Source organism: Gopherus flavomarginatus, chromosome 10 (genome assembly GCF_025201925.1).
Source record: "Gopherus flavomarginatus isolate rGopFla2 chromosome 10, rGopFla2.mat.asm, whole genome shotgun sequence".
NCBI classification, from domain to species: Eukaryota; Metazoa; Chordata; order Testudines; family Testudinidae; genus Gopherus; species Gopherus flavomarginatus.
Window position 1 is genome coordinate 14,259,538 of NC_066626.1, and position 24,562 is coordinate 14,284,099.

General features: G+C 42.0%; 1 protein-coding gene across 2 annotated transcripts in view; it reads right to left on the minus strand.

Annotated features, from left to right (window-relative positions):
- Positions 1-24,562, minus strand: part of SPAG16 (sperm associated antigen 16) — an 817,531-nt gene that overhangs the window by 265,872 nt on the left and 527,097 nt on the right. The window contains exon 12 of one of the 2 annotated variants that reach the window (XM_050916164.1): positions 9,510-9,695. The exons of the other annotated variant lie outside the window; for it this stretch is intronic. Coding sequence (XP_050772121.1) covers positions 9,510-9,695 — 186 coding nt within the window. The remainder of the gene's footprint in view (positions 1-9,509; positions 9,696-24,562) is intronic. 2 annotated transcript variants of the gene reach the window in all.

Consider the following 24,562-nt stretch of genomic DNA (forward strand, 5'->3'; position numbering starts at 1 on the left):
TCTAAAAATAGTCAGTCCTGCCTAGAATATGGGGCAAGTGTACTAGAGAACCAGAGAGAACAGCTGCTCCGTGTCAGTGCCCCAGAGATCCCGCAGAAATGATGAGCTGCATGCCATTCTAGGGAGTGCCCCTGCAACAACCCCACCCGTTGCTTCCCTCCTCCACCAACCCTCGTGGGCTACCGTGGCAGTATCCCCCCATTTGTGCGATGAAGTAATAGAGAATGCAGGAATAAGAAACACTGACCTTTATAGTGAGATAAAATGAAGGGGAGGCAGCCTCCAGCTGCTATGGTAGTCCAAGCAGGACATTAAAGAGTGGGGGGGCGGGAGAGGAGTGCAGCCTCTCGCTGCTGTGATAGTCCAGAGAGTACAGAATCTTCTTTAGACATGAAAGGGGAGGGAGGAGCTGATGGAGCTCAGCCTCCAGCTGCTATGATGAGGACAGTTACCAAACCTTTCGTACTGTCTGCCAGGAATGACCAGGAGTCATTCCCAATTTTACCCAGGCGCCCCCAGCCGACCTCACCGAGGCCGGTCAGGAGCACTCACGGGCTGATGATGACAATGGCTACCAGTCATTTTGCATCATCTGCCACCGGGAAGGGGATGCTGGTGTTCAGCACTGCAGCACCCCGTCTACCAGCAGGATGCTGTAGACGTATGGTGACACTGAAAGAAGGCGAGAAACAATTTTTTCCCCTTTTCTTTCAGGGGCGGGGGAGAAGGGTGTAAATTGACAACATACACCCTGAAACACTCAGGAAAATGTTTTTGACCCTTCAGGCATTGGGAGCTCAGCCAAGAATGTAAATGCTTTTTGGAGACTGCGGGGACTGTGGGATAGCTGGAGTTCTCAGTACTCCCTCCCTCCCTCCATGAGCGTCCATTTGATTCTTTGGCTTTCCGTTACACTTGTCACGCAGCACTGTGCTGAGTCCCTGCTGTGGCCTCTGTCTATCATAGCCTGGAGATTTTTTCAAATGCTTTGTCATTTCGTCTTCTGTAACGGAGCTCTGATAGAACAGATTTGTCTCCCCATACAGCAATCAGATCCAGTATCTCCCGTACGGTCCATGCTGGAGCTCTTTTTGGATTTGGGACTGCATTGCCACCTGCGCTGATCAGAGCTCCACGCTGGTCAAACAGGAAATGAAATTCAAAAGTTTGCGGGGCTTTTCCTGTCTACCTGGCCAGTGCATCCGAGTTCAGATTGCTTTCCAGAGCAGTCACAATGGTGCACTGTGAGATACTGCCCAGAGGCCAACCGTCGAATTGCGGCCACACTAACCCTAATCCGACACGGCAATACCAATTTCAGTGCTACTCCTCTCGTCGGGGAGGAGTACAGAAATCGGTTTAAAGAGCCCTTTATATTGATATAAAGGGCTTCGTTGTGTGGACAGGTGCAGGGTTAATTCGGTTTAACACTGCTAAATTCATTTTAAACGCGTAGTGTAGACCAGGCCTAAGTTGTGTGTGTTCTAATGTCTTATCATAAATGCATTATATTTTTAGAACTGCTTTAGGTTTCAAATTCTGTGTTAACTCCCATCAGTGATGAAGATCCTAATACTGATCTCATTTCAAATCCTTACGGAAGTAGCATTTGTGGGTAAACTGATAGAAAAGATGCAAAAAGACTCCTGATACCAAACTAACCATACAGGAAAGAAATTGCCTTAGGCATTTGCAGAAATTATATATTTATTGTGAAGGAGTTCAGGGAATTTCTTTATGAAATCTGAGTTTATTTCTAAAGAACAAAGATTATCTTTCATTACTATGAAATGTGGCCTAGCAGATCAAGCACTGGACTGGAGCTCTGAGTTCTCTGCTTTGCTGTGCCACTAGCCTGCCAGGTGACCTTGGGCAAACTATTTCGCCTCACTGTGCCTCAGTTTCTCTATCAGTAAAAATGGGGATAGTGTTGCTTACTTCCTTTGTAAAGCGCTTTGAGATCTACTGATAAAACTGCTATATAAGTACCAAGCAGATTCATCATCAAGGAGAGATTTTCTGCGTGTTGCTTATTTATAATGCATCTTCTTTGGAAAGGTGACAGTTCGCAGCAGAGGGGACCCGTAGCTCTGGCTGGGGCACAAATGAAAGGTTCGGGGGGGGTCACATCCCCCCACCATTTCTCGTGGCTGCCCAGCAGTAAGGAGGTAGCACTCGCCCTGGCAGCGGCACTCTCAGTGTGTCCACGCAGCATGGGGAGAGAGGAAGCAGGAGGGCGGCTGGCTGATAGCTGAGCTCCTCCCCCACCACTTGGGACTGCTGGAGTCCCACAAGTTGCCTCTGCCTCCAGCAGCAGGGAAGGTGAAGCAGCCCCATGTAGTGGAGAGAGGAGCTCAGCTGGCAGCTAGCCACCCTGCTGCTTCCTCCCTCCCCGCACTGCAGGGAAACAGAATCCTGCTGCCAAGGGGAGTGTGGCCTCCTTGCTACTGGGCCTCATCACCAGAGGCGCCCCAAGAAATGGGGGGAGGGAAGCATGTGACCCCGCATACTCCCCTCCATGTGTCATCTCTGGTTAACAGCCCTGATATCGGTTTTACACTTGTAGTATTTTTCAAAGTGATGTTTTCCCAGAGTGTTAGAATGTATCTAGGACACCCATCTAAGTATGTTAGCAGTGAAAAAAACTCATTTATAAAAATATGAGTTTATCAATACTAAAAATAATTTAGCAGTGGATTAAATTGAATGATTTACCATTGATTACTACAGTAATCATAATAATCCCTCCCCCATCGGATCTTTTTGTTGCATACACCTGTTTTCTCATCATACTCCTAGACTGTAAATTCCTTTGGATTTTCATTCCATGTGTAATGGGCTCCTGATCCCTGACTGGTGCTTTTAGGCATAACCGCAATGCTAATATTATAGGCAGAGCTCTTTGCGATGTCTGTTGTCAGGGTTGCCTAACTGTCCGTTATGAGACCCTTTTTCATTTTTTTTTAATAACTTTGCAAAATTTTAACAATTCAGGCTGAAATTTCCCATGCTGAGTGTTAGCATGAGGTTGAATTTTTCTGGCATGTTTCAGTAAAAATAGTTCAGCTGTTTCTGAGAATAAGGCTGGGGGGAAAATGCATTGTTTTACAAATGTTTAAAAACGTTTGCCCTTTAAATTGAGAAGTAGAGCTGTTAGAGCAGCATTTGCCTAAATTAAAAAAAAATAAACATAGGAAATTACATTTTAAAAACCTAAGTCAACAGAATGCCAAGGTTGTAAAGTCAAGCACTCCAAAAACAAAATAAAGAAACCAAAAGCCCATCCTTGTCCTTCTGAATTATAGTTTTAACTATATGAGCACATTCCCCCACATAGTTCCCCTACGCCATTCAGTGCACAGAGTAGACAGTGCTTTGAGAATAAATCAGGGTTGTGCAGTGAATGAGGCTTTTATCTGAAGGACTTCAAACTTGTTTGTTGCAGAAGTTGAAAGGTGTTGAATGAAACAAGGGACTGCAGGTAGAGAAAGGATGGCCTTGTGGCTCAGACAGCTGAATTCCCTCTGACTGAATAGGCTGACTATTACATATACATGCAGTGCAGTACAGCTATTACATTTCTACAAAAAAGGCTCTGTAATATATTTTATTCTCTTTTTAGACATAACTTTTGCTATGCAAAATGGTTCATAATGAAGAAAAGAGGAAAATACATATCAATTTAGCAAAAACAGATGCTTTTAATTACTGGGACCACTGTATTTTTTTAAAGTTAATATGGTTTAATATCTAACTTAACTTTTCCCTTCTTTTACGCCCCTAGCTTACAACACCTTCTGTAAGAACATAAAAATGGCTATACTAGGTCAGATCAATGGTCCATCTAGCCTAGTACCCTGTCTTCCAACAGTAGCCAGTGCCAGATGCTTTGGAGGCAATGAAAACAACAAGGCAATTATCGAAACTATCCATCCCCTGTTATCCTGTCCCAGGTTTTGAAAGACAGAGTCTTAGGGGGCTGCATCTCTGACCTCCTTGGCTAATAGCCCTTGATGCACCTATCATCCATGAACACATCTAATTATTTTTGAACCCAGTTATACTTTTGGCCGTCACAACATCCCCTAGCAATGAGTTCCAGAGGTTGATTGTGTGTTTTGTGAAGAAGTACTTCCTTTGTTTTAAACCTGCTGCCTATTCATTTCATTGAGTGACTCCTGATTCTTAGGTTACGTGAAGGGGTGAAAATAACACTTCCTTATTTCACTTTCTTCACACCATTCATGATTTTACAGATGTTTATCGTAGACCCCCTCAGTTGTATCTCCTCCAAGATAATCACTCTTCATATAGAAGCTATTCCGTACCCCTAATCATTTTTGTTGCCTTTCTCTATACTCTTTCAAATTCTAATATGTCTGTTTTGAAATGGGATGATCAGAACTGCAGGTTCAAGGAGTGGGAGTATCATGGATTTACATAGTACCATTACGTAGAGAATGACCCTTCACCTGTGAGCAGTCAGTGTGGAATTAGGGTCAACTCCATCTGACTGTCTTGCAGGACTGGAGTCGTAGGTTGGATCTCCTATATTATATCTCATCATGCCTTTCTGTCATCAGATCCCCTTTTCCTCAGTGGCGGCTGGCCTACTTTTCACATTCTGTAAAAGGGTACATGTAGAGCGTACTGTGCTCTGGATTCAGCCTGTCCAACAGTAAAATGAAATCTTTACATCGATCTGCTGACAAGAAGCAGCTGAAGCAGCAGCAGTTCAGTTGTGGGGAAGCGAAAGTGGCTGGCTGCTGGGAGTAACACAAGCTGTACTTTCTTTTAGGAAGGTTGAATTGGGAGCTGTAAGCAGCATGCAATATAGATTTTTTTAAAATAAAGAGAAAATGGAAAGTGGCCACACTGTCAGATTAGTGGAGTTGGAGACTCTGGTAATGGGAAGCAGCAGTCAGGAACAGACAGCAGACTTCTCTTTGATGTCTACTGAACTCAGCACCACCTGGCTCAGTACTTGGGTAATTTTCACCAGGGAAAGCACATCAGAAAAGGTTTTATTTTGAGCCATTTGAGGGCTCACAACTGAAGTTTTTCTAATACAGCCAAACCCACTTCCTGGGTAAATCTGACAGGTGTCAGAGGGTCCACACTAAGCTATCAGCACCATGGGACTCCCTCCATTTGTTGGTTTCAGCTCTGACTATCAGAGGTGGCTCTAGCTTTTTTGCCACCCCAAGCATGGCAGGAAGGCTGCCTTTAGTGGCTTGCCTGTAGGAGATCTGCCGGTCCCATGGCTTCGGTGTCCCCACCACCAAATTGCCACCAAATCTGAGGGACCAGCAAACCTCTCACAGGTATGCCACCGAAGGCTGCCTGACTGCCGTCCTCACAGGGACCGGCAGGGTGCTGCTCACAGTTTGCTGCCCCAGGCACGTGTTTGCTGCGCTGGTGCCTGGAGCCGCCCCTGCTGACTATACCAGCAAAGACTGGAGACAGGAGAGGGGCTACTGGATCCGTTTTTACTCTATGGAGGTACTCATTTGGAACCTGTGTTCAGATAAATCTGTTCTATTTCAAATACAAAGCATTGAAATGTATGAAAATGTAAGAGGAAAGAACCTGAGCAACCAAACAGCTGTGCCTCTGTTGCTATAGGAAGGGCTGGTATCTTTCTGCTGTTAGGATGAAATTTTTCAGGGCAGGTGTCTGCTTTAGGCTCTATTTTGGGAGGGAAATTTCTGCCAGAACTGTTCAATGGGATTATCCTGTGGTGATGGCACCATGTCAATAGCTTGATGGCTTCCTGGCAGACGGACACTTGTTTATGTAATGCATTGCAGATGCATTGTCTGTCAAGATCCACATTGTGGAGTTCCATGGAACAGATAAGAATGCCATGCAAGCCAGTGTTACAGGCGCCCTATGCTGTTCCTGATAGTACGTGCTGAGTGTCACTGTCAGAGAGGGGGTAGAGAATGCACCCCTCCCTTTCGTACCATTTGGAGTCTCGCCTCCAGCTCATCTCCCTCAGCACTTGAAGTAGGACTGTGACCTTCTTTTTCATGTGGTACTTGAATGGGGAGTACACTGACCTCAGCCAGAGTTGTAGGAGCAATAGGTGAAGCTTGGCAAGTGGCATCACCTTTACCTTCCCCTGACTGTAGCTAGGGGTTTGGTTTATCCCCAACAGCAGCCTCTATACAAGGTGAATATCCAGCTGCCAGTAAGACAGTTTTCCCCCTGTGGTACAAAGGACTCATTAGGTTTACATAGGGAGTAGCTTGTTTGCACTTGCAGCCACAGTTGAAGCAATGTAAGTTTTAAAAAGCACTTCATGTAATCTGTAAATTCTTTTTGGAAGGGAGGGTGTTTTCATTACATCTGTGCGCTCTGCCTAGCAGAGAGGGGTCCAAGTGCTGACTGGGGCCTCTGAGTGCTTCTGAAATACAAATACATTCATAATGAAATTATTATTAACATGTTGTCTTTTGTGACATCATAGATGAACAGTGCTGTCTTTTTAATCACTCTTCATATAGAAGCTATTCCGTACCCCTAATCATTTTTGTTGCCTTTCTCTATACTCTTTCAAATTCTAATATGTCTGTTTTAAAATGAGATGACCAGAACTGCGTGCAGTGTTCAAGGAGTGGGAGTATCATGGATAAATTATGCACAGAGAATCCTGACTCATGTGGCATGGACCAGTGTGCAAAATTTTAAAGTCAAAATTTTCAAACATATTTTCAGTGCCTTCCTCTTTTTTTTATACTCAGCTTGAGGTATTTAATGAGACAAGCAAAATATTCTCTTTTTGAGTCTTCAGTAGGGAATAGTAAATACTTGTCTATTTGTAGGGATCAGTGTTTCCAAAGGTCTTCTATAGCCAGTCTGTACATACTGTATATACAGAAAATATTTTCTACAGTACATTGTGCAAAGAAATCTAACCACAGTAGAGTAGCTGGGCCATTCTGTTATTGCCTTTTGGACTCAATATGATCAAATTAAAGTAAATAAGAACATAGGCTACTTTTACAACACAGAAAAATCAACCAGTGAAGTTTCCACGTAAGCATCCTAATTTGATAACCATTGAGTCTCCTAAGTCTGACTGTTTATATTGTACAACATTCTTGTACCACCTCTGACTCTAGCTAAGAATTTACACTTTCATTACTTAAGATTTTAACCATTATATTTTTCACATTGTCCCTGTGCTGCTTACTTGTGGTTGTAGGAGCAGTTGAGCCTCACCTACTGCCGAATGCAAAATGTACATCAGACTGTACAGAGAAGGTAGAAAGGCCAGCTGTAAATTAGTAGGAGTGGGAGGCTAGGGTTGGTGGTGAAGCTTTATGTTAATTTCTCCGACAACAAAAGCTTCCTTGGTGGAGATATTTTAAGATGTCTAAAACGTAACCACCCCTAAGCAAATTTAAAACCATTCAGACATACAATTAAAGCTATTCTCAGCACTATTCATTAGAGGTCACGACTATGTTTTAAATTATGCTGAAAAATAATCAAGTTACAAGAAGTTAAGAAGAGAGGCAACTACACAAGCGATCAATAGATGAAGACATGAGAAGTTTCAAATTAATGCCGACCATTATGACTTTTCAGAGAGACGGTTGCTATAGTTAGGCTGGTAGAACGGCCTCTTATTAAGGTTGCCCGACACTTCCAATTATAAAAACCCTGTTTTTGGTTGCCTACAACTTTGCTAAACTTTCATTGTTTGGGCTTAAATTTCACAAGCTGGAGGAGTGCTGCAAATTTATTTATTTATTTCAGTCATAATGGTTCATCCATTCCCAAGGACAATGCTAGTGAAAAATACAGTGTTTCGTTCATGATAAAAAAATTCTGGCAAACTTTCTTTGAAGTGATCTAGTGCCCCCGCGCTTTGAAGAAGAGACTTGAAATTTTGCAGGAGAGGTGCCTTTGTGCCAAGGATGTGCTTTTTGCCGACCTTGTGAAAATCTGCCCAAATTTGGACAAATTTTAAGGCTCTGAAAAACTGCGCTTCACAGATGCTCTGCAGAGAGTTGCTAGACTTTTGTGAATAAGGTACAAAACTCTGAAGACTTTATCAGCACTGAGCATGCTCCAGCCCAAGAGTGAATAGGATTTTCCCTGCAATTGCACCTCTGGACTGCTGTAGTCCAGGCCTGGTTTAGGGACTGAAAATGAAAGCAGAAGACTGTCTCTCCTGTGCTGTCAATGACCCCCGGCTGGGGCCAGAAAGCATGGAAGAGAAAATGGCCTGGTTCAAATGCAGAAGGGATAGAAGCCAGAACTGCAAGGTGAGGGAGATTAGATTGGGACAAGGAGTCATATATGCAAATTAATAAATCTAAAATGCCATCTCATTAAAGTGGAAGAATTGTTAGCAGAGCTGTAGGCAGAAACACACAGGTATTTCTATAAAGTGGGCTCTAATTTGACCAAAGAAGGAAATTAAGGATATAGGCACAGTTGTCAACTTTCACACAGTAAATAAGTACTCCGACTTCCACAATAAAGCAAAAACCAAGCTAATCCTATTTCAAAACAAGTCAATCCCAAAGAACCTCCCCCCACTGTGTGTGACTAGGTCTCCCAGGTTGCAGTCTGGGATTGTGGTGGGCCTGCTGTGCACCCTGACTCTCTCCCCCCCTTAACCCTGCTTGCCTCCCCTTATGCCTGCTTGCCGGGAGCCGATCTAAAAAAAGAAGCAATAAGCTACAACAAGCTGCAAGCCAAACAAACAAGCTATAAACCAAAAACTAGCCAACAAGCAACTCACAAGCCAATTAAGCCAAAAACAAGCCAAATTTCTGCATTTTTTTCACAGGTTTGGCATGTCTGGATATAGGGCATGTGTCCTTTAATCAGTCAGGAATCACACTTACAATAAGTGAAATATTGTTTTACTGGTCTAGTCTAAGTTTAGAAAGTGTAGTGTAGTCATGTGCCAAAACAAAGCCGACAAAACACACATTTAAGTTTCTGGCTCACCAGGGCCGGCTCCAGGGGTTTTGCCGCCTCAAGCAGCCAAAATTAGTTAATTAATTAATTAAATAAATAAAAAGCCATGATAGTGACCTGCGGCAATTCAGCAGGAGGTCCTTTGCTCTGAGTGGGAGTGAGGGACCGTCCGCCGAATTGCCACCGAATACCTTAAAGTGCCGCCCCGCTCTGGAGTTGCCGCCCTAAGCACCTGCTTGGTAAGCTGGTGCCTGGAGCCAGTCCTGTGGCTCACAAAGCATTGATCACCAAGGAAATTCAGATGCAAAATAAAACAATCTTGTTCTGAAATACTCTAAATTACCTGTCTCCCACCGCTCATCTGACTAAAGCCCTGATCTAGCAAAGCACATACATTCTTAATCTAATGTTGACATCAGTGGGACTACTCATGCTGAAAGCCAACCACATGCTTTACTGGAATCGGGCCTAAATATATAGCTCTGCAAGTGACCTAAAACATACCACATTTTGCTGTTAATTATAGTTATCAATCAATCACACAACGATTTTCAATAAGTACACACCTGTTAATGTCCCATATTTTGCTGGTGTTGTCCATGGAAGCAGAAGCCACAAAATCTCCACAGGAGTGCCATGAGCAGTCCCAGACTGCACGGCTGTGCCCCTCTAAAGTCAGAATACATTCACCCTTTGTGAAGTCCCATATCCGTACTGTTGTGTCTCCGCTTGAAGTGACCAGTTTGGTGCCACTGTTACCAGGAAAAATGAAGAGAGAGGGGTCATTAGCAAAGATGGATGGGAAGATTATTTTGAGGCCTTCTGCAAATCATCTTTTTTTCTTCTATAGAAGTACAGCATGGGAACCTAGAGTTACATTTTGAATAAAGTATAGAAAAAATGTGCAAAAATATCTCAAAGTCCTGTCTTTACACTGCTTTCTGCTACAGATTCAGATGAAAGTGGCATTTCAGTGTGTATTAATGAAGTCATATTGAGATAAAAGAAAAAAATACTTAAAATAACTTTATTTCAGTGGAAAGTAAACAGATTTCAAAAATAACTTACTTTTTCTAATTTATTTTTAAGGTGATCAGCAATAAAGTAACTTAAGCTCAAACAATTGCTTTCATAAAAGGGTAAAAGAGGTTAAGGGAAGAATATTTTTTTTTCAAAATCCATACTAGTTTTTAACCAAAAATTATTATTTAAACATTATAATTCTGTCTCGTCTCTCTCAGTAAGGTCTCATTACAGTAGTTAACATACAGCAGCTTCATTATATATTGTATAAATGTGTGAAAATAGAACTCCACTCAGATTTTTTGTCAGATGTAAATAGGCATAGGTCTACTGAAGATAACAGAAATTCCCTAATTTACACCAGCCAAGGATCTGGCCTTCTATTTTATTTATAAATGCATCAAAGAAAAGAATGCCATGAGATCACATACAAAATCTAATGCTACAAATGACTTTAAGTCAAATGTCTAAACTTCTACACCTGATCTCTCCCCCACTGAGAAAATACCTGTGAAAACACAGAGACAGAGTTTAAGGCCAGAAGGGACCATCAGATTATCTAAAATGACCTCCTGTGTATCACTGAGCACCCTCCAGTCACCACCCCCCCCACACACTAACCCCAACAACTGGAATTAGACCAGGGGTTGGCAACCTTTCAGAAGTGGTGTGCCGAGTCTTAATTTATTCACTCTAATTTAAGGTTTTGCGTGCCAGTAATACATTTTAATGTTTTTTAGAAGGTCTCTTTCTATAAGTCTATAATATATAACTAAACTATTGTTGCATGTAAAGTAAATAAGGTTTTTAAAACGTTTAAGAAGCTTTATCTAAAATTAAATTAAAATGCAGAGCCCCCCGGGCTGGTGGCCAGGACCCGGGTAGTGAGTGTGCCTCTGAAAATCAGCTCATGTGCTGCCTTCGGCCCACTTGCCATAGGTTGCCTACCCCTGAATTAGACCAAAGTCTTAGGGCTCTCAGGAAATTAAACTACTGTGTGGGTGAATCTTGCCTTAAAGATCCAGCAAACACTGGGTTTGTTAGACTGGTGGAGGATGTATTGCCCAGAGTTGATGACTCTGTTGAGAACATCCTTCCATCAGCCTCTCTGACATGAAAATGTGAGGACTGTGAACAGCTGCAGTACTGACCTCAAGGATCACAGCAGGACATCACTCCTAAGAGTATATTCAGACTGATGACAAACTAAGATATTCAGTCTTCTGTGCTTTGTAAAAGAATGGCCTTTCTTACATCTATTACTTCCTCCCCCTCTTTCTTTTCCAATAGATGTCTGACAGATTGCTGCGTAAACATGCGTACTGAGACAGCTTGAAAAATGTGTCCCATTTATTGGATAGATCTTAAAGGCTCACTTGGCATTATGAAATATTGTCAAAGGATATGGCTGCACTGCAAAACAAACAAACAAACAAAAACCAAAACCAAACACGGCAGCGAGTTTCAGAGCCAAGGTCAAGTGACTCAGGTTCATGCTACAGGGCTAAAAGTAACAGTGTAGACGTTCAGGCTCAGGCTGGTGGTAGGGTTCCGGGACTTTACACCTCACTAGATTTCAGAGAGCCTGAGCCCAAATGTTTATACTGTTATTTTTATCTCTATAGCATAAACTCTTTAAGCCCAAATCAGTTGATGAGATCTCTCTTTGCTGTGCAAATGTACCCTAAGTATAGTTTTAGGCCATTTTTAACAAGTGGTTTCGACCTGCTATTTCAATCAAAAATCATTGTAAAACCAATTACACCCCACGTCAAGAAGAAACTTTTCAAAGTTACATCTCCCTGCAGTTTTAAAACCATGGGGCCCAATGATGCTATGCAAATGCAAATATTTCCAAGCATAAAAGCATCTAGTATGAGTAAGGGTTGCAGGATGAAACCCTAATTTTGCCAAATTGCTATGAGCAAATGTGTTATTATTAATGAATCATTTGCCCTTTTAATAATTCAAGCTAATTCTGAGTTCAAAGGACATACAAAAGTAACACAGTGATGAGCTATTATTCCTTTTATTCATTTATATAGACAACATTTTGGGTGATGGGAGGGAAATTTACTAAAAAAAAATATTCTTGGGCTAAGAACATTGAAGTTTTGTTATTCAAAAATAATTTTAAAACGAAACTGGAAACAGCGATAAAATGGATGTGACGGAAAATATGACTGATTCAGAATGACTGCCATATTTATGGTCATTGTGATTCATAATGAGGCTTTATTTACTTACAAACTTTTAAATACACAGTCCCATAAAAGCTCCATGAAACACAAGTTCATTGGCCAAAATTCTGTCTCTCTTGGGGATGTAAGTTCGACATCTGATGTAAGCTGCCCAGAAAACATGTATACATAGGAAAATAGTCTAAATGAATTCCCATTGGCATTCTGGGGTAGTGCAAATAAGGTCTAGTTTTTCTTTCGTAACAAGTGGGAGGGCAGGGTGTGCATCAGTCAAAAACACTGCATGTGAAAGGAAGAGTCCCATGAAGGATAGCTTCTGGTAGTGGTGAGTAAGTGCAAGGAAGGTGTAAAATAAAGGTACCCAATACCACACTTCCTGCAACATTAAGGATCAGATCCTCACCTGGTGTGAATCAACTGTAGCTTCATTAAAGTCAATGGGGTTACACCAACTGAGGATTTGCCCCATATCCATGCCATTCCCAAAACACCTGGCAGCATACACAAAGCCCACAGTTGACACACATGCTGTGCAGTGTTGTTGGGAATGTCTGTTGTCGGACTCAACAGCATTTCATTACTGAAAATACATTTTGAAGTCATGACACCGTCAAACTTGGACAGCACTTAAATAAGTGATCATGAAAATACACATGCCAAATTTAAAAAACCTAAAGTTAGGCTCCTAAATCAAAATGGCCTGATTACAAACATATTATCCATGAGGGTGTCAAGCTTAAAATTTTTCCAAATTTGTCTTACCAAACTGCAGCATTCATTGCATTTGCAGATACTGAGATAACGTTTTGTTCTCTAGAGATAGTGACAAGTTTTTAAACGTGTGACCACTCTACATCTGTTTGATACAATATTTATCATTATACTTGCCTGATTTTAATATCTTAAGTTGACATTATATTATACCTATAGCAAATATTTATCTGTCTATAATATATACACAGACATACAGATCTATGATGTGTTATTTCTATTTTTACTGGAAAATATAGTAACTATTCAATGCAAAAATATATTATAAATGCCACATTAACGCTAAGCTAACACTGCCCCAATTATCAGCAGTAATTCCCATTAGGGACTCTACAAGCATAAGATTTATTCACAAGAAAGAAAGAGTTATGGTTAATTAGAGGGAGGGCTCTCTCTCCCTCTACATCTTTCATGGGGTAAACAATATTGACATTTCATGGATTACTAGCAGAACCTTACTAAGCCTGAAGAAGAAATGTACGTGGACATACAAAAGTAATTTAGGTTATACATTAAGATAGATACTTAATATAGGATTCGTTCTTATGGGCCTGACCCAAAGCACTCTGAAGTCAATGGAAAGTCTCTCATTGAAGCCAGTGAACTTTGTGTAAAACCCCATATGCACAGAGATTTACTGATCCTCAGATTTGGGAATGAGAAGGAATCTTCACCTGGGCATTTGGTCAGAGACCTTCGAGTTTTTCATATCCACCTGAAGCACTGACTTGGGGGAAGGTAGGTGTGTTCCACCTGGCTAATTTCCCACAACTGCAAAATAGGCAGGCAGATGTTGGTGGTCTTATTGTCTAATTCTGTTTCCAAGTGTTTTTATTAATTTTCTGTAAACTGTATTAATAAATTATCATCCATGCATAGACATAAGGTATCACAGTATAGCTACAGGACACAATCCCAATTTTTGCTTTCAGCTCAGACACATGGAAATGTGTGTGCACAATTCTGCATGCCAACTATTACAAACTAGGCCTTTTTTTCCCCCTCAATCTCTGAAACAGAATGACTCTCAGCTATAACAGTCCTACATTGATCTAAGAGGGTTCCCCTCCCCCCCCCCCCCCCCGGTTCAGAATTTTTAGAAGGACCAAAGGTTTATTAGGAATAAAATACACTTTATTAAGAGCAGTGCTTCACATTTCATCTCCAGTACAGATTCCATTAAAGCTGTAATTCCCTGCATTGTTTCAAAGGCTACATTTACTTCCTAAAACTACATTTTTTTTTAAATTATTAGAGCACAGAGAGTTTTGGAACTATCAGTTTCAGCTTCTGCTGATAGAAATAGAGCATTAACTCTTGCTAAATCTTCATGAACCTTCCCCCACCCCATTCTGCTCTAAGTTAAAAGATACAAGATACAAATGCTTTCAGATTTGTGATCAAAGACCATAACTCCCACTCCACATAGCAGGGACCCAACTATTGCCTCTTGGAATGAGCTAAATATTGCCCACGAGACCCTATGAATTGATTGCCATACCATTACCAACTGCATGTACTTACCTTTGACTGCTGGTCTCCACCCTTGATTCCTTTCCCCCACCATTCTATTCTTCCCACCAATTCCCAAGTCTGGTTCAACCCCAACATCCACTTCTCCCATTCTTGCATTCCAAAAAGTTCTATAGATGCACACCATGGACAAAACAGACTCTCTACATTACAAATCCATTATCCCTTCAGCTCCATCATATCTCCTAGAAAACAGCACTACTAATACTCACTGACTGATTCTTACACACCTACAATTAGGACCACAGGCATTTTGTGATTCTGCAGCCAGGAATTTATCCTTGATATTAGTGTGTGTGTCTGTGTCTGTGATTTCTAGCATTCGTTGTTGCAAAACACTTATTTGGTTCACATTTTCAAAGCTACCTGATGCAGTGTTACCTTTCTGAGTCTGAAGTCAGCCTACAACAATGGTTCAGAAAAAGAACTGCCTATTCATCTCCAAGAGGTGTTAACTCTCAACTGTAAACAGGGCAACATAAATGGCAGCATTTCACTGCTGATGATTTCCGAGCAGAAACAACAATTTAATAAGATTATCCCAAGATCTCAAACTGTGTGTCATGACTCCTCCAACTATTAAAAGTCCCAATCCAGCTGTTAAAACCTTCAGCCGCCAATCTGCATCTTGTATGATGCAGTTAAACATTGTCCATATAAAAATCCAGGCATAGTGAAAACTCAATATGGGATAACATTAAATGAATGAAATTTAAATTCAAAGTTTTAAAAAAATCATATGGGTCACTGTATTGATTCTATAATTGGTTTTCATATTCAGTTTACTAAAAAATATCCATTTCTAATTCTAAATAGAGATGCTACAGAAGTTTTGATCAGCTGTAAGAATAATGGGTAAAATCTAGGGATGCTACCTTAGCTTTAACTCCAGTTTTCCCAGAAGTATACATTCACTGATAATTTTGTCAATCGTGAATTTCATCGGTCACTATAGTGGCAATTAATTTACCTTTGTTAGCTCTTTGTGAAGTTTCCCACAGTATTCTCTAATCTAGACTAATCTGCATAATGTTCTTATCTCTAAATTTCAAACAAAGAATTAGAGAGGCATGATTTATTACAGATAAGAAATATTCTTCCTTTACTCAAACCAAATTATAAGTAAATCCAGGGATCAGTAATTTACCATCCTTATATCAAGAAGGCAACTTCTAATATGTTACCTCAAAAAAAAATCTAATGTTAAATAAATATAGGTAAAATGGAAAAAAATCAACATAATAAAAAGTATAAGCTTTAATCTGTTTCATATTTCTAACATAACATAACAGGTCAGATCCCCAGATGGCGTAAATTGAGGTAGCTCCGTTTACTTCAACCCACTGAGGAACCATCTAAACATTATACTTTTCCATTAGTGCTACAGCAGCAAAGTCCCAGACCAAGAGAAATTAGGACGCTGCATCTGCAACATTTTATTTAACATTAACTGTCTTCTTTTTTAATGCATTGTTCTCACCACTACCTTTAGCTGTTTTAAATAGATATAAGAATTATACAATCTAGTCAATTCTCTTTTTATATATAAATATTTCATTTTCTTGTTTAGTCCCAGGGGCAGAGGTGGGGGGCTTAGTGATGTTCCTTTTGGTGGATAGTGCAGCTGCAGTGCAGAAAATTTCAGTATGTTTTTACATTTTTAACATTAATGCAGTTTAAATGTATCTTTTTAGCTTATTCCAGCACCACCCCTGTGCCAGCTGATAGGCCCACAGCCAGCCAGGTGGTCTGCAACCAATGCCCTGTCCCTGCTTATGCAGGGCTGACATCTTCACAAGTGGGGAATACACACAGTTTCTCTCAAAACAGCTGCCTTTAGGCCTCTGCTTATGAATCCACCTCTTGATGCTGGTGATCCTGCCAGTTGTTGGTTTGTCTCTTAAATTGTCTTTTTAGGTAAAGTTTTTGAAAGAGTTTGGGAGAAGTGAATTATGTCATCTAAGTTACACAGGTTTCCCTGATCCCTTTCAGCCTCCATGCATAGCAGTCTCCTTGCTGGATGGAAAATGGTCAGTATGAGTAGATCTCTGAACAGCCTTTCATACTATTGGCCATGAGGTCTTGTTCATGAAGCAAGGGCTGAGGGGAGGGATCCCTCACAGTGACATTGAGAAATTGAGTTTCTGTCCCAAACATTCTTGTGTAGGGTTCTGCAAGCTTCATTCCTATCACCACTCCTTATTCCACATAACATCGAAGGCCCTTTTGTGAGAGAATAGGACTATTTTGCTTGCATGGCCATTCGCTCAGTCTCATTTTCATCATACTAAGATGGTAGTGTTCCTAAGATGTTGGAAGGTGAATAAAAGCAACTTGGTTGATGCTCTCACTCCTGAGGAGATGCTAGTAAAATGCAGGAAGTAGCTAAATCCTAAAGCACAGATTGTCCCCATATTAATGAAGAAGTGTGCCCATTCTAAGATATACAGGTTCAGATTTTATGACATACATAAACTTAATGACATCTATGCTACTTGCATGTGCCATGGGCATGCACGGTGCTCTGCAGACACAAGACGAGGTTCCTATCTTGAGAACCTTACAGTCTAATATATAGTAGATGAGCAGAGATTTGTAGGTTGGGGTGATAATTATGGGTCTCCAAACAAGGACAGACAGGGTCAGGGGAAGAGCTTGGGTGACTCTTCCTTAAAGTTTTGTTTCATAATTCTAAGAAGGATAATGGCAACTGGTGGAGGGGGCAACACCTGACTAGTGTTTAACAGTAGAATGCCAGCTGGAGGCATGGAGTTTTCAGGAACAGAGTGAGGTAAAGTTTAGTTAAGTTCATTTTGTAAAATAAAGACAACCATCAACTTAAACCATTTTGAAATACAGTCTAAGAAATTTTAAACTATTTTTATTATCATGCTTGAGAAATAATAGCACAAATAAAAATGCAATAAAATCAATCCTAAAGTGCAAAAATAACATTTCTGTTAATTATTATTACTTTACAAGTATGCAATTATTCTAAATCTGGATTTACAGAATTGCTGTACTACTCCCTGTGACAGAGCAGGCTACCACTGAGCAGGAGAAAAACATTTAATAGCTTTATCCCTTAGGTTAATACCAAAAAACCTATTTTAGTCGCATTAAAATCCTTCACTGAAACTGTATGGAAAGCCCCAGGGGAAAGGTAAGGAAGAAAAACAAACAACAGCAGGGTGCATACTGCACAGCTGATTTCTTCCTTCTTTCAGACCTCATTACATAACAGAGACCAGGACACAATATAGGACAGTGGGTATTTGCTGATGGACTCTGTTTTAGCTCATGTGATGGGGCTTGTGGGTGCTGCTGTTTATCCCCTCATACTGCACCATCTGGTGCCGAGAATGTGGCACTGCAGTTTCGCACGGAGGATGGCCAATCCTTAGTTTAGCTATTTCTTGGTTCTCATTTTGATTTGTTGTGCTTTTTCACATATGTTGTTGGTGGTGGGCCCTTATTACCTCCTACTTTGAGAAGAAAAAGTATAATAATGTTTTAAATTAAAGGGAAAACATTCCACCACATGGAATGGTGGAGGAGGCTAACTGGTTGCAATACAAAAGGAGTGGAGTCAAGGCCCTATTTAACTTGTCTGCAGCTCCTAAGAACTTAGTCTAGATTAGTCTCAGACTTGAAATTCAGAAAGGTCTAGTCTGACCTCCTGAACATTGCAGGCCACAGAACATCACTCACCCACTCTTGTAATAGAACTCTATCCTCTGGCGAGTTACTAAAACCCACAAATCATCATTTGTTACACAGAATCCACCATTTACACTATCTTAAACCTGAGAGTGCCCCATGCTGCAGAGGAAGGCAAAACCCCTCCAGGGTCTCTGCCAATCTGACTTGAGGGAAAATTCCTTCCTGACCCCAAATATGATGATCAGTTAGACGCTGAGCACATGGGTAAGACCCCCGGCCAGACACCTGAGAAAGAATTCTCTGTAGTAACTCAGAGCTCTCCCCATCTACTGTCCCATCACCAGCTACTGGAGATATTTGCTGCTAGCAGTCCCAGCTCGGCTACCAGTGTTAGATATCAATACCAACTAGATATCATGTATGGCTTAGTTTCTAGCAGAAATTCTTTTATACTTAAGACTGAGGCTGAAAATGTGGTGATGTATTTACTAAATTTTGCTGTTCTGTAAATCAGATTTTTTATAATAGATTTTTTATATGAAAATCCCCTATTTTGTTGCATATAATGCACTCCCAATTTCTTTCTGCCTTCCCTCTCCCTCACTTATTCTATGAATCTACAACACACATCTCTCATGCTATAACTGTAGAATAACACTCCTTTAAAAACAAAACATGAGCCTAGGAAAGAACCTGTTTTCTTAACCTACACAGTGTGTCATTTATCCAGGTAGCTGATGCCACAGAAGGAGTCAGAAATCACAAACATATGAAAAGGTCTTTCTTTTCCTCATTTATCATCAAAACTGGGACAAGAATGAATTAAATTAAAAAGGTTCACGCTCAATCCTAAACTGGCATTTTATTAACCAATTAAGAAACTTCAGGTCCAGCAAACACAGCAGCAAGCACTTGCTGGTCGATGGCAGGCACACTCCTCCTCCTCACAGGAACATAACATAACAATGGCCAAACTGGGTCACACCAAAGGTCCATTCGGCCCAGTATCCTATCCACCAACAGTGGCCAATGCCAGGTGCCCCAGAGGGAGTGAACCTAACAGGTAGTGATCAAGTGATCTCTGTCCTGCCATACATCACTACCCTCTGACAAACAGAGACTAGGGACACCATTTCTTACCCATCCTGGCTAATAGCCATTAATGGACTTAAATCCATGAATTTATCCAGATCACTCCAAAATGCAGGGCCCTGGCCCACTCTGGGGAATCCAGTCCTAGCCAGCAGGAAACCTGTGCTCAAAGCACACTAGTCTGTTTCCCTGCTCTCCAATGCTGTGCGGGACTTGGCCCCTATTGAATGCACTCTGACTTTGCTAAATACCCTTAAAAATCAGTTACAAAAAGGAAAAAAAGAAAAGAAAAATATGAATCTGTGTCTTTCAGAAAGCTGAGTTCACTGCATTGGGCTAAAAAGATCATGCTGGACAGTGACACATTGCTTCCACTAACCTGTTGACGTCGCTTCTCAGTTACTTCCAAACACTTAGTTGCCCACGTTTTATTGAAAAGCCCAAAAGAATGTTGAACACATTCAGATGAAAAACAAATAAGCGTTTTTGTTTGTTTATTAAGGGAAGGAGGAAGGATGAAAGAGTTCAGTTATCTATTTTTGTTAATATAGGCTTTGCACCAAGATACCACTAAAAACCCTGTTCTCATCGTATTTCTGGCTCAACCAAGTCAGCAATTACTGCTACTTTTAACAAGGAGGTGACACAAAAACTGCCTTCTGGAAGCCTTTGGAAATTATCTCTAAAACTAGTAATGCATAATAAGCCTACTGCAAATTATAGGTATCTTTTCATCTCACTCTTCATAGTAGTTAGATTCTTTCATAATATGTTTGTGTTTGTCTGTTGTTCAATGACATTGTAATTGGTTTCCTTTCCTCCACTAGCTGGTTGACAAGTGGGTGTGGTGTCCTAGGAAAGCTGTGGCAACAGAAACAGAATGTTCTCTTTGAGAGCCACCTCTCACCTGTTCTATGGGAGACAAGCACTCTGTGAAAGCACTCTGGCTACATTAAAGGGCAGTTGTATTTTAAGACAATGCAGCATCTGCTTATTCAGTCAGACCCCCCTCATGATACAACGTGCTTCAGAAATGAAGACTAGTTGGATTTGGTTACACGGCCATGTAGTGGGGTGGACTGCCCCACTCCCTGGGAGGATGGGCTGTGGCAGGCCAGGGAGCCTGCGCAGCCTGGGAGCCAATCAGAAAAGGGCTTATGGGGAGCCAATCAGGACCCAGATTGGAGGAAACCAATCAGGGCCAGGCTGACCCATATATAAAGGCTGCCCAGAGCAGGAGTGGTCAGTCTGTCCCAGGCCTTTGACAAGGGAAGGTCAGTCTCCAAGAGGGAGACTAGCACTGTGGACAGTGCAGTGCTAGAAGGCTCTAGCCCATAGCTGCCAGGTTGCAGGCCCTGAAGGGAAGGGCCTAGCAGGTGCAAGGGGCTGTAGGGGAAGCAGCCCAGGGGAACAGACTGAGGAGGGGAAAGAAAGAGGACAGCGAGGCTGATGCCAGAGGTTCTCTGGGCTGGGACCCAGAGTAGAGGGTGGGCCTGGGTCCCCCCCTTCCTCCTTGCAGTACATCCAGCCATTGGCTGTAGGGAGTGGCCATTATAGACTATGCCCGATCCCTGACAAGAAAGATTAGATATTGGGGTGTGTGGTTGCACATGGTGGCTGGAGTGGAGGACTGCTGATCACTGATCCTGGAAGGGGGTCCAGATGGACTAAGGGACACTGCTGGAGGGCAGTGGCCTTGAAGAGGATGCCGCCGAGCAGGGAGCAATGCGGGTACAGCAACAGCAGCGGAGAGCGTGAGGGCAGAACAATGGACGGGACACCACCAGGAGGGGGCGCTCCACTGGAATTGAGCTAATTCCCGAAATCACCAGCAGGAGGTGCTGCGGGTGGTGAGTCCCAACCCGTTTACAGGCCACTATAATTTAAAAAGAACATACTCCTACTGCCAGTAAGGTTCAAAAATATAGCACATATGAGCTTTTGGTGGATGAGAGGGCTGTAAGTAAGCTTATTGACCAAATCTCATCTATGCTATGTTTGTTTGGTTCTCCAAATGTTTAAATATTTTTGTTTTCATTTTCAAGTGATCAGAATACTGGTGGATAATGCTGACTCATCAAACTAAAAAAAGAAATTCTCAACTTCACAGAGCAAGCTTTCCCCACAATGCCACTACCAGTTTGATTCTGTCATGATGCAAAGGCACACCTAGTATCTTTAGGAGTAAGGACAGTTCAGTCTGCATGAAAATTCAGTCTTTGGTCTCGGCATGTGTTTTTTAATGTCTATAAGGAAATAGACTGCAAGGGCCAGTTTATTTTACATCATAACATCAACTTATTGCTCCAAAATGGCAGTCAAGATCTTGTGTTACCATTTATCTCAAATAGTGCCTCAGGCATACAGGATGTTGACAGAGGGCACTGCAGTCAGTCAGTGTTCAGGTGTTTGGCTAGGCTCTCCACATTCAGGGTATTCCTCAGCCTCTACTTGGTCATATTATCACCAGCCTTTGCAACCCCAGGTCTCACTCAATTTAGAGTACACAATGTTTCGTTCAAGGTTGCTGTGTGGAGGGAGTTGTCCTGAAGGAACCAGGCTCTCCAAGATCATTGGCCTTTCCTATCATTTTGTCACACTCTAGCCTTCCACAGTAGTATTGTGGGGTAATGGATTTTTAGAAGCAAAGCCCTTTCTGGTCTTCAGACTCTTGGTTAGTAGTATGTATCCATATACACTGGGTGTCTCAGATCATGCACCTGTTTTTGTCTCTCCTTTTTAGTGAAGGCAACCTGCTGCCTCACTAACGGTGGTGCAATCCCAGTGAGAAAGTATAGCAACAGCATGGGAGTTTGTTTCAAGGTGTCTGTTGATCCCACCCCTTTTATGCTGGCTGGTTTCTGGAGTACACAATTCCTGGAATTCACTTTCCTTTTTCAGCTTCTTGGTGTGCTCTTTGAATGTTTGGTCCAAGATGATGTCTGGATATACTGGGTATTAATAATGCTCAAGGACTGGACCATTCCATGATATCTGGAGTTTTTGCTTAGCCTGGTGGTGTTTCAGGTGGAAGAGATGCATTTATGTTGTCTAGGGTTGGCATTCAGGAACTGTGTGCAGTAGTATTCACCAGGTACACTCAGACCCAATTAGAAAATGCTTGATGTCCTCAAATCTCTGATTGGGTAGCAATGCAAAGATCACCTATATGAATTCTGGTTGGTCATCTGAGCAGACATTAAACAGCAAAAATGATAGCACGGAACTTTAGAGCAATCCATTCCATTGAGTATGCCATGACTCTTCTGACCATCCATCTTCACAGACAAATATTGATTCTTGAGCAGGGAGGAGATGACCTGGACTATCTTGCTATTTCTAAAAATTCTTGTCAGTTTCACCAGAAGTACACAATGGTTCACAGAGGCGTAAGCAGCTGACAGATCAACAAATATAGCCTCTGTAATTTTGCAGGTTTCAAAGTCATCTTCTATATATTGAGTTAGGTTTGCAACTTCACCCAGGGCCGCGCGAGGGGGGGGGAGAGCAAGTGGAGCAATTTGCCCCAGTCCCCCATGAGAGTTTTTTGGGGCCCCTGGAGCGGGGTCCTGCACTTGCTCCAGGGGCCCCGGAAAACTCTCGTGGGGCCCAGGCCCCCAGAGCTGCTTCCGCTCTTCAGCGGTAATTCCGCAGAGGGGGGTCCTTCTGTTCTGGGACCCACGGCTGAAGTGCCCCAAAGACCCACTGTGGGGGCCCCCCACTGCCAGATTACCGCTGAAGACCCAGCTGCACTTTGACAGCGGGTCCTGCTTCGGCGGTAATTCGGTGGTGGTGGGGCCCCCACCGCAGGTCTTCGGGGCACTTCGGCAGCAGGTCCAGGAGCAGAAAGACCCCCCCGATGCCAAATTACTGCCGAAGCGGGGGCCCTCCACTGCCAAAGGCCCCAGAATCCTCTGGGTGGCCCTGACTTCACCACAGCATGGCAGTCCTGGGCAGAATATGATTTGGTTATCAGTCAGCCGCCCTTCCATTACTGGGTCTATTCTACTTATTATTATTCACTCATATAGATTGCAGGTCAAGTAGAGTAACGATTTTGGTCAGTAACTCTTTGCAGAGTTAAGATCTTTAAGGGTTTGAGTACTGCAACCACTTTAGCCTGTTTCCACCTCCTTGGGTATCCGCATTGTCTCTGTGTAAGAATTAAAGAAGCAGCCACTTCTGTGCTCTTGTTCCGAAGTGTAATAGATCGTTAGATATACATTTGAGACCAGCTGCCTTTCCACAATTTAGGGTTTTCATGGCTATTGGGAGCTCCTCAAGGCTCATTGTGGACTTTGGTGCTTATGAGCAAAGTTACTGTTTAACATTTCATTCTATGCTTTACTTTGTGGACTGGTTTACCAATTCAAGATGAGTTGGTGTGCAACTTGGTTGGGAGAGATTGCAGGGATCCACTTTTCACTGTTGTCCATTAGGGTTAAGATTGCAAATGATGGTGCTATTACAAACATAGCACAGGTTTGTTGGTTCAATCAGGTCCCTCCAGCATTTGCACTCCTTTTTTCTGATCTCTCTCTCATAAGCATTTCCCTGAGCCCAGTGGTTTCTTCACCAAAGGTATCCAGGACAAACTGTTCTGACTATCTCATGTTCTTGGCTTGTTCGTTCTGAAACCCCAAGTACAGGGAGTTGTGTCAGATATGTTCAAGTTGTGACCCTTGTTAATCTCCCATTGCAACTAACCGTGGAAAAGGCCAGATTTGACAATATGCACCAAGACCACAATAGAAGGCAGACAGACTGTAGGCTGTGGCCTGGGCTAGAGTCAAACAAGTCAACTGACAATGACAGCAAAGAGTCCTGTGGCACCTTATAGACTAACAAACATATTGGAGCATGAGCTTTCGTGGGTGAATACCCACTTCATTGGATGCAGTTGGCAATGAGCAGCTCTGAGTCCCAGTACAAATATCCTGAGTGATATCATTCTTTCCAGCCTAGTGCTCCTAGAAATATAAGTAGCTTCCTTCCAAATTCACACAATTAAAGAATAATTAAATGAGAATTTTAAATAACTTAGGCACTCTGTAGAGGGATGTATACTTAACACCGTGTAACTTGCCTTTTAAAAGGTTTTGGAGGCATCCAGGGTAGGGAATAAAAATGGAAAAGCCAAAGAAAAATTGAAAACCTGCCATAGTGGTTGCAAGTAAACTATCTTCATTTGCCATCTGCAGCTGAGTAGCTGGGAATAGAAACATCTCTTCATGGCAGATTAAATTTTGGGACGGTTTAGTTTATCTGTGCCTATTACAAGCATTTGGGGCAAATCAAAAAATGATGCAAAACACCAGTTTTGATTGAAAGTTTAA